The sequence below is a fragment of the Electrona antarctica genome (assembly GCF_951216825.1).
Source record: "Electrona antarctica genome assembly, chromosome: 5".
Classification (NCBI taxonomy): Eukaryota; Metazoa; Chordata; class Actinopteri; order Myctophiformes; family Myctophidae; genus Electrona; species Electrona antarctica.
The window spans coordinates 53,308,854-53,325,816 of NC_136810.1; the positions used below are offsets into that span (position 1 = coordinate 53,308,854).

Genomic DNA, 16,963 nt, shown 5'->3' on the forward strand with positions numbered 1-16,963 from the left:
CTACCCTAGGGGACACGGGGAGAACATGTGAGGGTACCTACCCTAGGGGACACGGGGAGAACATGTGAGGGTACCTACCCTAGGGGACACGGGGAGAGCATATGAGGGTACCTACCCTAGGGGACACGGGGAGAACATGTGAGGGTACCTACCCTAGGGGACACGGGGAGAACATGTGAGGGTACCTACCCTAGGGGACACGGGGAGAGCATATGAGGGTACCTACCCTAGGGGACACGGGGAGAACATGTGAGGGTACCTACCCTAGGGGACACGGGGAGAACATGTGAGGGTACCTACCCTAGGGGACACGGGGAGAACATGTGAGGGTACCTACCCTAGGGGACACGGGGAGTACATGTGAGGGTACCTACCCTATGGGACACGGGGAGAACATGTGAGGGTATCTACCATAGGGGACACGGGGAGAACATGTTAGGGTACCTACCCTAGGGGACACGGGGAGAACATGTGAGGGTACCTACCCTAGGGGACACGGGGAGAACATGTGAGGGTACCTACCCTAGGGGACACGGGGAGAACATGTGAGGGTACCTACCCTAGGGGACACGGGGAGAACATGTGAGGGTACCTACCCTAGGGGACACGGGGAGAACATGCAAACTCCACACAGAAAGGCCCTTTCGCCAACCCCGCCACAGGTATGGGCACTGATGACGGGTGCATACTTAGTTTAGACAGTTTTTGGTTTAGACTAGTCATTGGTTAGACCAGTCATTAGTCCTACAACTACAACCTATCTCAAACCCTCACCCTAAACCTAACCTCCCACGGGGCAGCACACCTAAACCTAACCTTAACCCATGTCTAACCAATGACTAGTCTAAACTAAGTATGCACCCCCTGATGACGCGGAGGAGGGAACACACCCCCAGTGCCCACAGCGTCCCCAGCGGGAATTGAACCCAGGACCTTCTAGCTGTGAGGCGACAGCACTACCGACTGTGCCACCGTGACCCCAGGAGGTGGGCTTTCTGACCTTTGACTCATCCCTTTAGGCACAGTGTTTGACTTCACTGGCATAAGTGTCGAGGGAACGGTCACCGCAGCGTAATATAACTCTACCTACTTTGAGTAGGACTCTTTTCCGGTCAACTGGCTTGTCAAGGTAGAGCACCTCAGCAGTGGTGTTCACCTCATACATTTTACCTACTCACCATTACAAAGGCGGCTTGTGTTATTAGAAAGCCTACTTTCCTTATAGTGGATGCACTCTGAGCCCCCCACCACACACGTATAAAATGCACTTTTTGGCCAGAAAGGGAAAATCTTGTCTATGAGATTTTTTCTTGGCAATATCGGTGGAGGGCACAGTGGCCTTTCTGTCCAAAAAGTGCAATTCATACTTGTGGTGGGGGGCTCAGAGTGTATCCACTAAGGAAAGTAATCTTTCTAATAACACAAGCCGCCTTTGCATTGGTGAGTTGGTCAAACTTTCTTTATATTTCTGCAACAGAGGAGAGGCTGGTCTGCATTTCATGTGAGGGCAGGAAGACAACAGTCCCATAGCCTTAATGCAACGGCTTCAAAGGACATAGGGCTATGGACCTGAGTTAAGTATATTAGATACATACTAGGTATTGGCCTGTTACGGGTCTCAGGGCTGCTGAGTACCTCATTAACAAAACTGAACCTGAATAAACAGCGTAAATGGAGCCCTTAACAGCGTTAAGGGTTGGGAGAGGGTTGCGGTTAGGTTTAGGTGTGCTGTCCCGTGGGAGGTTAGGTTAGGGTGAGGGTTTGAGATAATTAACATCGGTAGACAACTTGACTGCGTGTGCGTGCGTTTGTTTTGATTTGTGAGTTCTCTTGGCACAGTACCATGGGTGTGTACGCATAACAAAACCATGATGCTTCTATGCAACGATTGGTATGAAAAACATCATTGAAGCTGAGAAGGACCATGCCAGTGTCGGCTATGGGGATTAATGTGGTTGACACGCACTGTAGGAGGAGAAGATGAGTTCAGATATGTACCAGTGCCACTGTCTGCTATTTCGTTTAAAGCTGCATTACACCTCAAGCAGACTGTAATTATGAAACCTTTTAATGAATTGTCTGGTTTGGGTGTTATTTTGTTCATAAAGTGCATGCTATTCTTGTGTGATCCTCAACACAGGATTTGATATATCCAGACTAACATTATTAGTATTGCCGCCACCACCAATAACCATGATAGTACAGCAGCTATCTGCACCCGGGGGCATCACTATGCCAGCTTGTGAATGTGATCGACATTTGCATTAATGTTTTATTTTTGCCACGGACATGCAAAACAAGTGATCAATGATATTACCAGAACACAAATGTATAGCCTACAGTACTAATAGACTCTTGACGTGTCATATATTGTCTACTCTATTCCACTGCGCTACACATTTTAAAATAAGTCACTTATCAAAACTTACTTTTGGGGAAAATACGATCTACAAGCTCACAACACATTACGGCATGTTGTGACCTTGTAGATCAGCAATTGTCCTTTCTTATCCACTGTATACTGGCAGGTGGCCATCCTGAGACAGGCATTATATGTGGCATAATGCATGGTCCAAGTATATTCCATGTTTGGGATTTCAATAAAATGGTCTTATACAGTAAGTACAGTTGCAGTCCGAGAAAGGGACACTTAGCTGCAAAGGTGAATGGGTGTGCAGTATACTTCATATTAGGTTATTGCAGATGGCCTTTCAGAGGACAGTGTTACTTGGGGACATGAGGAGACAGGAAGTTGTACAAGCTAAACAAGTTTTGTGTTTGTCAACGTAGCTTAAATAGTTGGTGTCAGTCCATTAAGGTGTGGTACTGTACTCTATGTTGAAGAGAAAACAATGCAATAGAAACGTACCTGAGATTCAAAACAGATAATTAAGTACATGATGAGTGATTCATGAAGGCCATGTCAGGATTTAAAGGAATGCAGTGTCACAATAGTAGTTTTATTAGGGTGCCCAACCTTGATCAGAGCTGAGGAGGAGGTCTGTGGATCAGGGAGAAAAACCGTATCATAGAACTTAAATTAATTGAAAAGTTATGTTCATTTGAAGAGTCAGACTGTATTTGGTAGTCAAAGTTAAATCCAACATTGACCACTTTATTTTTTTTAATTTTATTGGTAGGCTATCTGTCTTGAGAAGCAGGAAGTGATAGATAGATAGATAGATAGATAGATAGATAGATAGATAGATAGATAGATAGATAGATAGATAGATAGATAGATAGATAGATAGATAGATAGATTTTACACAAGTAAGACGCGCGAACGCGGGAAGCGTGACACACAGACAGACAGACCCTATTCTAGCCTTCACACGCACGCACGCACTAGGCTATACTAGGCTGGGGAAGGCTAGAATAGGGTGTACTACGCTGTACTGGACTCTAATAGGCTGTACTAGGCTCTTGTCAGCCCTGTAGGGGGGATTTGTGGCTGAGGAAATGCAGAGCCAGATCACTCATAGCTAGAATTCTGGATGAGCAGGACATGTGCAGCATTTTGTACAAAACGGGCTACTCCTGAAAACTTTGGAAGGCAATCTTAGCTAATCAGTGTAGAATCTGAGAAATCGAACAGGCTCGTCTTGATCACATGACTACAGAGATCATGTGATCATGACTACAGAGATTTGGATGAAATCTGTGCGACTAACATAAAGAATGTTTTGCAACAGTTTAGCAGAAATCGGCCTCATGGTGGCGCTATAACCGGCAGATGTGGAGGGATGCAGGGAAAATGTTTTTTCCATGGCCTCTAGGGAGTGTGCATACATAAGTTGTATACAGATCGATGCAGTTATAGGTAAAAACAGGAATTGGCCTGTTATAGCACCACCGTGAGGCTGATTTGGGGAAAAAATAGTGGTATGTCGTCCTCGGCCTAGTGGAAATGTGTGTGTATAATTTCATGGAAATTGGACACTGTGTTTGTGATTTGTGGCATTTTGTTCGAAACGGACCAATCATGTGAGCTTTGGAAGCCAATCTTAGCCAATCAGGATGGAAGATGGGATCACATGACTATGGAGATAGTGTATATAATTGTGTGATGTATGGATAAAATGTGTACGAGTTATCTACAGACATGTGTTTTGCCTAAATCGGCCTCATGGTGGCGCTATAACAGACCGCTGAAGAATATTTGGGGCAGAGGTTCATCGTTGGCATCCAGGGAGTGTGTGTGCACAATTTGGCATGGATCGGGCCAACGGTGCCGGAGATTAGCTGATAACGGACGGACAGAAGGACGGACGGAAGGACGGACACACGGACGGAGTGCAAAACATACTCTCTCCCCATGCCTTCGGCCTGGTGGAGACAATAATAGTAACAATCTCTGTTGTCACCATTATTGATGTCACCATCATCGTTACTATGAAAGTTCTCTGGTTCATTTTTAGTAATCATTATCACCCTCCTTATCATCTAATCCTAATTAACATAATTATTCCCCTCACTGCAGTTTAATACTGGTAAGAACACAAAATAATTAACCAAGTGATCAAATAAACACTATAGTCGTCCCAAAAGGTAGTAAAAATAACAATTTAATTTAAAACCATAGTGGTTATTTTTCTATCTCAGAATATGTTCACATTTCTGCAGTTTTGTAGTTTCCCTAGAAATGTGTCATTTGCCAATTATATTATCTTAATCCCTCCTCTCCCCCTTACCACGTACCCATGCATGCCAAACAGTTGGACAAACCTTAATGTTAGTTAAATAAATATTTTCGGTATAATATCTTTTGTTTAGAAACAAAGTGCAAGATAGAGAGGAGGGAAAGAGAAGATGAAAAACAAGCAAGTCAAATAAACAAACAGGAAATGTATTATTATTATTAAGGCGTTCTTTAGTGTTAGGTAATTAGACAAAAAAAAAGAAAAAAGAAAGAGAAGATAATTATTTCAATAACTGATCTACAAGCTCACAACACGGCGCAGAGCGTCATGTCGTGTGCCCGTAGATCAGCACCCTTGTTGTATAGGCTATAGCCTTGTTGAAAATACAGCACACAGAAAAAGGCAACCACTACTACAAAAAAAGAAGAAAACAAAACAAGCCTTGGGCTCAGTCAGTGAACAATTACTGTCCATCAAATAGTATCTCAAGGTGTGGCCTATACAGGTCGTGGGGTAATTAAGCACCGATATGGAAGGCTTTGTGGTAATATTAGTCCCATTCCAATCAGGCTTTAGTCTGATTAACCCTGTAACCCTGCATCAGACATACTGCTACTACAATGGTGCCGCACAGCCGCACGGAAATAGCGAAAATAGCCGATCTACAAGTGTAGATCTGCTATTTTGCACTTGAACAATCGTTCAGTTATCGGAACCGTGTTCAAAGCGTTTGAAATAATAGTGAATATTAATTAACTTCTCCCCAGCCCTGACGCCATGGGAATATCCAGACTGCTACGTATCTTCATGCTCCTGGGCTCTGCCTTCACGATCCTCCTGATCATCATTTACTGGGACGCCGTCGCTGTCACGCCACGCCTGCACGCCAAGCTCCACGATAGACAGGTTAGATTCTATGTAATTATTATTAATAAGTCACCTTTAATGTGCTTGTGCAATACACAAGCACATAACTGTGTTGCTGTCATGACTCATGCCTATTATTTAAGGACCAAGCAGTGCTGGCTGAACCTTACAGTCGGTTTTCGTGAAACTTGGAAATATGGTAGAGGGCCATGCCAAACGGTGAGGATGCAAAGCCCACAACCATTGGCCAAAGGGTGGCGCTATAGCACTCAATTGAAAATGCAAACTTTGAACGCGCATAGCATCATGAACCGTTTGACCGTCGGCAATGAAACTTCGACACACATATATGCATCTCCTCATACCGAACACGTGGATAAGTTGCAAATTGCATTATGCAATATACATGTGGCCCACTGCCCACAGGTGAAGTGGTTTGCCATTGATTGCAGTTAGTTGGTTGAATTGTTGGCAATAGGCTAGCACAGTAAAGATGATAATAATCAAATATTATGGGCCCTATTAAGCAAGACGAAAAACCCATGCGGTAATACAGATTTCGCCCTCGCTCTGCGCCTTTTCGTATTATGGAAGCCGTGGTGAGCGCTCACTCATATGGAATACCACGTTCCTGCATAATTTAGCATTGGGGGAGTGTCCATATGTTAATTATTTTCGCTTTGCGCTAATTTGCTATTAAGCCCCTTGACCTAAAAACACTCAGCGCATACCGATTCCGCCTGGGTCTGACCACGTCTTAAAAGCAAAAAGCACTGTTTGATTTTACACTTGAGCGGCTCTGGAGTGCTGCTGGAGTGTTGCCATGTCTGTTTTCTTTTTCTGCAAAGTTGCTTGTAAATATTGGTAGTTGTGGTTGCTTTTCTTGTTTCTAAAGTGCTTATTTGGGCTTTCCTCCTAATGTTGTTTAAACCAGTGATCCTCACACAGCGACATTCCCATGTCAAGGACCCCCAGATGAATGCATTTGCCCAACTAAGCCAGTGACCCCCATGACAGATTTGTGTTTTTAAATGTTTCAATAACATTTTTCAAAAATATTCTTATTTTTTTCAAAGATTACTTTTGAAAATAGCAGATCTACCAGCTCACAATGCATCACATTAATTCATTAAAACTATGAACTCTGACTGCAGGGGGATATATATTTATAATGATCATTATAACAATGTGCAAGAAAATATGTAAAAAGAAGGAAGAACTTTATTCATTATTTATTTGTGGACAATCAAAATATGCTGGAAATTTTAATGTGGTGTCATTAAAATTAATCTTGATATGGCAGACTCACTATCTAGAAAATAAAAACATGGCACTTCATTTAAAATAGGTTGCAGACCCCTGTTATATGCGATTCTTTAGGGAGTATGTTTATAGACCTATTTACTTGTTTCTATGAGACATGGCAACAGCAGGAGACGAGCTTTCTGGCTCAAACGTTCAAACGTTGAGATTGTAAAGGGTCATATATCGCTCATTTCTCAACCTTTTAAAAAATTAAAACATCTCCATAATCACTGGGAAGTTAGCTTTCATATGCTGTATCACACCCGACTCAATTCTTCTTCAATAAAATGCTACGAGCGAAGACCATAACATTGGGGCCGCAGCAATACGCATGGCGCACGTATGGCATTTCAACTCATTCCTTCGTCGTGACTCGAATGAAATAAAATAAAATAAACGTTATTTTACTGCTGTTTTTCAATAGAAACAAATAAAGAGTGTGTGTGCAACAGCCAGTGCATATACGTGCATGCACTATAGGCTATAGTCTTTCATATTATTCTTATAATATTTGATATTATAAACACTCATGGTTCTCTCATTTCTCAACCGTTTTTTAAAATGTAAAAATCCCCATATTCCTTAGGAATCTTGCTTTCATTCGCTGTATGGTACATGGTTCTATTTTTATCGAATTAAACAATATCAAACGAACTTGTATGTTCGGGGGTTAGACGATTCTGGGAACATTACGCATGGATTGCCAATTTGCCAGCCAATGCTGCTTATCTACTCGCAGTTCCATTCCGATCTGAAAGGTATAGGTAGGTGCCATTTCAAAGGCTTAGTTATTCATTTATGAATCAAATCAACTAGAATAAAGATTTTTACAGCTGTTTTTCATGCTTAGAACAGAAACAAATTAAGTGATGATGTGCGTATATCTCCCTCCCTTAGCATATGGCTGCGCCGCTGTAATGACTTTCCAATGAAAACTGCAAGTTACTTAACAAAATAGAGACATAGGCCTACAAGCTATGCACATCATGGCTGTGACAGCTTTGGATCTGTTCTTTTGAGGCATAAAGGTGACAGCATGCAGTGCAATATGAATAATTAACCAGTCATGTCTATGGTGCCAGTCTGCAGAAATGTAATACCACTTGCCGAAAAGGGCGCATTCCATGAGGACATCAGCTGGTGTCGTAAAGAGAATAGTACGGACTTGTTCATTGGGTAAGCCTCAAAACTCCCTGAAACACTCCCATGACTAATTCAAGGCCGTTTTGCTCACACCACGGGGTGTCGAAAGCGCTTCTTACCTGGCCCATAATTGTAATATGACATTGCACACGCCCCCACGTCTTAAAAACTGTAAAATTATATGTAATTAGATTCCACTTGCTTAATCGGGCCCAGTGTGTGTGTGTGTGTGTGTGTGTGTGTGTGTGTGTGTGTGTGTGTGTTAATATAAACAAACATTACAGGAATGGAAAATGGCTTAAATTTCGACATACTATTGGTCCGACAATGACAACCTACCTCAAACCCTGACCTAACCATAACGGCAAGCACGGAGCAGTACATGTTCGCCAACCTTAACACATGTTCGCCAACCTTAACACATGTTCGCCAACCTTAACCATGTTCGCCAACCTTAACGCATGTTCGCCAACCTTAATGCATGTTCGCCAACCTTAACACATGTTCGCCAAACTTAACACATGTTCGCCAACCTTAATGCATGTTCGCCAACCTTAACACATGTTCGCCAAACTTAACACATGTTCGCCAACCTTAACCATGTTCGTCAACCTTAATCCGGTCGCCAACCTTAACGCATGTTCACCAACCTTAACGCATGTTCGCCAACCTTAATCCGGTCGCCAACCTTAACGCATGTTCGCCAACCTTAACGCATGTTCGCCAACCTTAATCCGGTCGCCAACCTTAACGCATGTTCGCCAACCTTAACACATGTTCGCCAACCTTAACACATGTTCGCCAACTTTAACACATGTTCGCCAACCTTAACCATGTTCACCAACCTTAACCATGTTCGCCAACCTTACCACATGTTCGCCAACCTTAACCATGTTCGCCAACCTTAACGCATGTTCGCCAACCTTAACGCATGTTCGCCAACCTTAACACATGTTCGCCAACCTTAACCATGTTCACCAACCTTAACCATGTTCGCCAACCTTAACCATGTTCGCCAACCTTAACGCATGTTCGCCAACCTTAACGCATGTTCGCCAACCTTAACACATGTTCGCCAACCTTAATCCAGTCGCCAACCTTAACACATGTTCGCCAACCTTAACCATGTTCGCCAACCTTAACACATGTTCGCCAACCTTAACGCATGTTCGCCAACCTTAACGCATGTTCGCCAACCTTAATCCGGTCGCCAACCTTAACGCATGTTCGCCAACCTTAATCCGGTCGCTAACCTTAACGCATGTTCGCCAACCTTAATCCGGTCGCCAACCTTAACGCATGTTCGCCAACCTTAATCCAATCGTTTTCCGCATGTCAGTCCTATGGTATGTTGGATAAGCGTGCGCACCCCTTGCAATTAATGCAATATAGCCTAGTTATTACTTACTCCCAAACTCTTGCTAATAATGTTAATCGGTTAAATTAAAAGAAACCCACAGACTTAAAGGAGCATTCAGTGATTTGGGTGATTTGGAAAAAACCCTGGTCCACCCCGGTAACAAGATGTGCTCATGCACACGCTCTACAGTGAGGGAAGTACAACATACCAACAGCACGTGCACCAAGGCCCGCCCCACTCGATCATGATTGGAGGAAGGCCCCTCTCATCCTGATTGGATGAAGGCTTTGCCACCCAAAGCCCAAACCGAAACTAGGGTTTTTTGACCCCAGGGGCTCACTGGGGACAGGGAGGAACTCCTTATATGGTCAGCACACTTTATAGTAGGGAGGATTATCCAAAAAATAAGAAAAAATAAGTGATATTTGAATTAAGTGAAATCACTGAATATACCTTTAAAGGTTTCATGACATTCATTTTCATTTATTTTTCGTTTTTCTTGTAGGTTTTATAACGTCAATTACACCCACACAACCTGAACTTTGAACATTCAGTTGATTTTCGGTGGTCTGGGGTTTTCTCTGTGTGTTCTGAAGCCTTTTGAGCTGCAATAAAACGGGCAAAAAGGCCTCAACAGTGACATCTGCTGGCAAATTGGGTATGTCATATATGGGAGTTGTGGACTCTTGCACCACAGTCCACAGGAACATTTGAGCACTTGTTTGAGCCAGAAAACCCCAGACCACAGAAAATCTACTGAATGTTAAAGGTTCAGTTTTTTTGGGTGCAATTGAGCTAAGAAAAATAATAATAAATATAACTGCAAACGGCGATAAGGCGGGACCAAGCAGGTATTATCTCCATGCTGTCTGAATGGCAGCCTCTGGTGGACATTTCCCATTCTTTGCGTCCCCAATGAGACACAGGTGTTTGCCATGATACCACTTAACTCATTGGCCAATCACAGTCCAGGTGTGTCCTTATATAATCAGCAACTCACTGCATAGCCCTCACTCAGTTTCCAGCCTTCACTCAGGCCACATGCAGCACCTGCACATCTCAATGTGTCTACCCACTACTCCAGCCATGCGTACTTGACCATGTAAGCCTTTGTTCTGCTTTGACCTGAGTATATCCTTTCTATGCCACATGTTCTATGTTCTGAGTTGTTAGACTTCATTTTACAATATATTGTCTCTAGGGTTTAAATGCCCAGTTCTAATTGATACCTGTTTATTCAGAGTTATATATTTGCTTTGCAATGTAGCTTGCAGCTTATCATTCATCATTTATATTTGATATACTTGCCATTGAATATTGTCATTCAATATGGTCCTTATTGTTTCATATGTTCTAGTGCAGGGGTTCTCAACGTTTTTGGCCGGGGACCCCCACCGCGGTATGAGCGCGGTGGGGACCCCCTAAAATAATTTGGCGACCCCCCCCGAGGGGTCGCGACCCACGGGTTGAGAACCCCTGTTCTAGTGTTTAAATGCCCAGTGCCGACCTGGCTTTGTCTATTCTGTTGGTCAGAGTTACATAGTTGTCTTGCTATGCCTACCATTGTAGCCTACCATGTTATGTCCTTATGTTCTACTGCTATTGTTCATTATGTACTACTACTGCTTGAATGCTAGTTGTTAATGCATTCCACTTCTTTGCTTTGCTTTGCTTTGTAGAAACCATGGCTCATGGATTAATGGAGAAATAAACTGAAATAAAAAGTTTTTTTTTTTCATTGCCGACAGTCAAACGGTTCATGAGCTATGCGCGTTCAAAGTTTGCATTTTCAATTGAGTGCTATAGCCATGGGCTTCTCATAGTCACCGTTCGGCATGGCCCTCTACCATATTGCCACGTTTTGCGAAAACCGACTGCACGGTTCAGCCAGAACTGCTATTTTTGGCGGAAGAAGGAGGAGAAGAAGAGAAAAAAACCAGACAAAAACAATAAGGGATCAACACCCCTTCGGGACGTGCTTGGTCCCTTAATAATAAATAAATAATTGATGTCAATTAAATATGATATCGACACGTACACGTGTTCTGAGCTTGTTGATCGGTTATTTTCACCGTCAACACCATCATATTCTGCTGAAGTAATTTATCATTTATACAAAACAACGATGATTGAGTCAAGTTATGGACAGCTTCAGAGTTGAATTGTCGAATTTATTGATAACCTTCCTGGACTGTACTGAACGGACAGGAGCAGAGACGGCTTCTGCTTAAGGAGATGTGCAATAGCGATGGCTTGGTGTACCCTGGGAAGAACCGCTCCATCGATGACATCCCTTACACGGAACTGGAACACCTTATAGTGGATGATGTACACGGCATCATCTACTGCTATGTTCCTAAGGTAATGTACATGTACAGTAGCCCTTAATTAACCCAGGGGTTCAACAGGTGGCCCGTGGCCCACTGGTGGTCCATGGATGTATTGCATGTAGTAATGCAGTATTTGATTGGATTTTTTGAGAAACAGTGAACTGAATGACCTGGTGACGTATGATGAAATTCAACAGAAAAGGGGAGTTATAGAATCTCAAGAGGGGGAAGTGCACTGGATTGTCTGGTTGAGTCATTATCATTAGGGCATTATTAGTAGTCATTGACAATGTAGCATTGGTTGAGAAGCAATGGTATGTATACACATGGGATTCATATAGCAAACTTGTGTTACAAAAGCACTAATCTTAGCCCATATCCCCACCCAAAACAACAGTGGCCAGGTTGATTCTAAGTCAGGGTGGTGGTCCCTCGTTCACAATCAGTTGAAAACCCCTGAATTAACCCATTCAGGACGGGAACTCCAAATTATATAATGTATCACAAATGCAGGTTATGGCAACTTGCAATGTCATTGTCTCATGTTGATATGGTGATGTAATGGTGATGTAAAACAAACGGTGCCAACACAAACATGAAATGTCATTAACAATAAAGAGACAATATGACGTAATGAGGGACAATATACGTAATTTTTTTCCGTCATTGTCAATGGCGTTTTTAAGACAAACATTGAACTAAAAACAAACATTAAACCTGTAAATAGCGCCCCTCAACAAATTATCGAAACGTTTACTCCTTGTGTCTAGGTGGCGTGCACTAACTGGAAGCGGGTCATGTTGGTGTTGAGTGGGATTGCACTGCAGGACGGTGTCCCCTACAAGGATCCACTGGCTATTAACGGTATTCTGGCCCACGAGCCAAGCATGCATTTCACCTTCAACAAGTTCGGGCAGCGTTACGGCGAGTTCTCACGTCAGTTCATGGAGGTAAGTCTATGACAGGGCTCCCGTAAAATCTGAATCCCCCCCCCCCCCCCCCCCCCCCCCCCTTTTCCCCTCACTGTATATGTTTCTTTTCCCTTTTTACCTCCATTATGATGAATTCCTGTTCTGTTCTTTGTCTGTATAGAAGTGTCTATTTGTACGTCTCTAAATGTTTTGATGAATTGAACATGGTGGACCCTGTTGTAAACAAGTGTAATGCTTAATTGGGTCGTCCACTCACAGTTAACAGCCTTTGTATTGAGTTTGTGCTTGAAATGTACTGTAATTCTGCAAACTGTTAATAAACTTTTCAATCAATCAAGGGGTGGGCAACTTTGACGATGGCGAGGGCCAATATATTTCCACTCACTCCAGAGGGCCACAGTGCATATTACTGTCGTAGCAAAATATTTTTGCTAGGTTTTTGAATTTGCTAGGTTTTTTAATTGAAAACCTGATTATTATAATTTTTTGCTATTTTTGATTTGGAATCCTGAAAAGTAACCTTTTTATTGAATTTCAAATGCATTTAGTTATAGTTATGTTAACTTTATGAACTGTTAACATAACTACATTGGACACAAAAAAACGTTATAAAAAAACACAAAAACACAAAAACGACACAAAAAAACGATCAGTACAGTTGTCACTGAGCTATCAGTCCTTGTTTCAAAAAGAATATGTAAACTGTATAGAATTTCAGGTGCGCTGCATTTTTACAAATCCTATCACCCTCTCAATTGCATTTTCTGTGATGCTTATTTCTCAAAGCTGAAGCTAAAAACGTACACAAAGTTCCTGTTTGTGCGGGATCCCTTTGTGCGCCTCATCTCCGCCTACCGCAACAAGTTTGAGGAACTCAACGAGGGGTTCTACCCCATCGCTCAGGACATGCTGCGGCGCTACGCTAAGAAGACGCCCCCTGCCTCCGCGGCTGATGCGTTCGCCAGGGGGATTCGCCCATCCTTTGCCCACTTCATCCAGTATGTCCTGGACCCCCAGACGGAGATGAACCAAGTCAACGACCACTGGCAGCAGATTTACCGGCTTTGCCACCCCTGCCAGATCCAGTATGACTTTGTGGGCCATATGGAGTCGGTCGAGGAGGACGCTGAGCAGCTTCTGCGTCAGCTGAGGGTAGATGATGTGGTGAAGTTCCCCATATCACATCATAGGGACATCACAACCAGCAACTGGTTGGCTGAGTGGTTCAGCACCGTGCCTCTAGCGGCCCGGAGGGAACTCTACAAGCTGTATGAGACTGATTTCAAGCTCTTTGGTTACGACAGACCAGACTCCATCCTTAATGAATCACAAGCACTCCTGGAGAAATGACGTCGCCTCCATGCAGGCCCGGTTCTTCCTACAGGCCGACTCTGTCCCAACTCTGTCTGCCCAGTGTTCCCCCAGTGCCTCCCCAGTGTTCCCCCAGTACCTCCCCAATGTCTGCCCAGGGCCTCCCTAGTGCCTCCCCAGTGTTCCCCAGTGCCTCCCCAGTACCTCCCCAATGTCTGCCCAGGGCCTCCCTAGTGCCTCCCCAGTGTCCCCCCAGTGCCTCCACAGTACCTCCCCTATGTCTGCCCAGGGCCTCCCTATAGTGACTCCCCTGTGCCTCCCCAGTACCTCCCCAATGTCTGCCCAGGGCCTCCCTATAGTGACTCCCCTGTGCCTCCCCAGTGTCCCCCCAGTGCCTCCCCAGTACCTCCCCAATGTCTGCCCAGGGCCTCCCTAGTGCCTCCCCAGTGTCCCCCCAGTGCCTCCACAGTACCTCCCCAATGTCTGCCCAGGGCCTCCCTAGTGACTCCCCCCCCCCACCCCACCCCAAGCCCCACCCGCTGCTGTTCCGGCTGTGCTCCCTTTTTTTTTTTCCTACGCGCACGCAGCCCTTCCAACCTGAAGAGTGGTGTGAGGGTAGTGCTTTTTGATCGGTGTACAGACCTACAACCCGCCCTGCCCCCCACCCAAGAACATTCTGTGCCCACACGATACAATGCAACTGTAATGTAATGTGATGTGATGTTTACACCCCTCCCCCCCCTCCCTCTCTGTCAAGACCCCCACCCCAACTCTGCCCCCCCCCCCCCTATCCTTCTTTCTTCTTCTTTTCTTAATTTTTCTGATGCAAGTAAGCTAAGGGCAGCGCCGAAATATGGCTGCAGCTGTGTAGCTCAATTTGCTGTCACCTTCCCCTGTAACTGCAATGAGTGTCTGCACAATCATGAATTTCACCCACCTTACTTGTAATGTGATGTGACAAATAAACCTGATTCTGATTCTGATTCCAGTGCCTCCCCAGTGCCTCCACAGTGTCCCCACAGTGCCTCCCCAGTACCTCCCCAATGTCTGCCCAGGGCCTCCCTAGTGACTCCCCAGTGCCTCCCCAGTGTCCCCCAGTGCCTCCCCAGTACCTCCCCAATGTCTGCCCAGGGCCTCCCTAGTGCCTCCCCAGTGTCCCCCCCAGTGCCTCCCCAATTTTTGGGACAGAGTAAAAAAATCCTGCTTAGTGCGCCAGATTGCTCAGGACCGGCCCTGCCTCCATGCTCAGATGAAGTGTGACAAACTGCTTTGTATGTGATTTGAACAAGAGGAAAAAAAAGATGGCACATTGGTAAGGTCTTATTTGCACATGAAGTCCAAATGTTACACCTGAGTGCCTCCCAGTGTTCCCCCAGTACCTCCCCAATGTCTGCCCAGGGCCTCCCTAGTGCCTCCCCAGTACCTCCCCAATGTCTGCCCAGGGCCTCCCTAGTGCCTCCCCAGTGTCCCCCCCAGTGCCTCCACAGTACCTCCCCAATGTCTGCCCAGGGCCTCCCTATAGTGACTCCCCTGTGCCTCCCCAGTACCTCCCCAATGTCTGCCCAGGGCCTCCCTATAGTGACTCCCCTGTGCCTCCCCAGTGTCCCCCCAGTGCCTCCCCAGTACCTCCCCAATGTCTGCCCAGGGCCTCCACAGTACCTCCCCAATGTCTGCCCAGGGCCTCCCTAGTGACTCCCTAGTGTCCCCCAAAGTGCCTCCACAGTGCCTCCCCAGTGCCTCCACAGTGTCCCCACAGTGCCTCCCCAGTACCTCCCCAATGTCTGCCCAGGGCCTCCCTAGTGACTCCCCAGTGCCTCCCCAGTGTCCCCCCAGTGCCTCCCCAGTACCTCCCCAATGTCTGCCCAGGGCCTCCCTAGTGCCTCCCCAGTGTCCCCCCCAGTGCCTCCCCAATTTTTGGGACAGAGTAAAAAAAAATCCTGCTTAGTGCGCCAGATTGCTCAGGACCGGCCCTGCCTCCATGCTCAGATGAAGTGTGACAAACTGCTTTGTATGTGATTTGAACAAGAAGAAAAAAAAGATGGCACATTGGTAAGGTCTTATTTGCACATGAAGTCCAAATGTTACACCTGAAAATGTCAAGTGCGATGAAATAAATACAAGCTCATATTTTGTCATTTACGGATTATTGTTAACTTTAAACCAACTCTGATAGTGACATCTGTCAAAATAATTTTCAGAACAGTTTAGATTTTCTGCATTTTTTCACATCTGTCAACAAGATTGTTAGTGGCTCAGTATCCTTGGATAACGGATATGACAAAACGCATATATGAACATTTCAGACTTGCAGTGTTCAAAGACCTTTACAGAGAGTGACTTCACCCCTTGACGTAGGCTTTGCAGTTGTGTGCTGTAGTCTCTAGTCTAATCTAATCTAGTATTCAAAAGGAAACTCTACCTTGAGTATCTGCATTTCCTAACTTTGATGTCACACAGAACCATACCTGTAATTTGTGATGTCACAGGTTATTTCTTAAGGGGAAAGCCCGAAGGGACTTCTTGACTTATTGTATTTGTCTGTTTTTTTTCTTCTCCTTCCACCAAAATAGCAGTTCTGGCTTAACTGTGCAGTCGTGTTTTTGCGAAACCTGGCAATAGGACATCTACCATGTCCGTCTTCACTAACTAACTATCAAAGCCAAAAACAGGCTTTGATAGTTAAAAAGGAAACAAAAATAAACTTTGAACAGGTGTACGTTCAGTACGTACACCCAAAATATGAAAGGGTTGAACGCGTTCAGGGACAACACTGGATATTGTTCCCAAAATGTGATTACTTCTTCCATCACTGAATACACACTTACAGCCACAACAGAACAAATCCAACTTATTCCTTATACTCTCAAGTCAAATGATTGACTGCAACATGAGATATACTTGTCTTGTTCGGTTTGATTTTATGTGGTATATTTACAGTTCTTCCTTAAGCTAAAAACAGAGTATTAAAAAACAGCTAGGCTGAACTCTTTTCACAGTTACAATGAAAATGGGGTGGGGTGGGGTTGCTTAATAATGAGACTGTTGTGTAATTAAGACTCCTGTGCTTTATTAATC

The 16,963-nt window shown here is 44.6% G+C and overlaps 2 protein-coding genes across 3 annotated transcripts in view; one reads left to right on the top strand and one right to left on the bottom strand.

Moving 5' to 3' along the window:
• LOC306923816 (solute carrier family 23 member 1) overlaps positions 1 to 16,963 on the bottom strand; it is a 253,967-nt gene that overhangs the window by 159,824 nt on the left and 77,180 nt on the right. The window lies entirely within an intron of this gene.
• Positions 5,408 to 15,092, top strand: LOC306923357 (carbohydrate sulfotransferase 12-like). Of its 2 annotated transcripts, none has more exons than XM_079501412.1 (5): positions 5,408 to 5,546; positions 11,524 to 11,676; positions 12,416 to 12,595; positions 13,364 to 14,389; positions 15,042 to 15,092. In XM_079501412.1, the coding sequence occupies exons 1-4, from the start codon at positions 5,418 to 5,420 to the stop codon at positions 13,925 to 13,927; spliced, it is 1,026 nt and encodes a 341-aa protein (XP_079357538.1). In that variant the 5' UTR covers positions 5,408 to 5,417; the 3' UTR covers positions 13,928 to 14,389; positions 15,042 to 15,092. The 2 variants fall into 2 exon arrangements, with proteins under 2 accessions (XP_079357538.1, XP_079357539.1); XM_079501413.1 differs by lacking the exon at positions 5,408 to 5,546 and adding an exon at positions 10,346 to 10,417.

What these genes read in the sequence shown, in the direction of transcription:
- LOC306923357 (XM_079501412.1), top strand. Translation starts at nt 5,418, where the DNA reads ATGGGAATATCCAGACTGCTACGTATCTTCATGCTCCTGGGCTCTGCC. An exon ending in TCTACTGCTATGTTCCTAAG is followed by an intron (nt 11,677 to 12,415) that starts GTAATGTACATG and finishes CCTTGTGTCTAG; the next exon opens with GTGGCGTGCACTAACTGGAA. An exon ending in TCTCACGTCAGTTCATGGAG is followed by an intron (nt 12,596 to 13,363) that starts GTAAGTCTATGA and finishes TATTTCTCAAAG; the next exon opens with CTGAAGCTAAAAACGTACAC.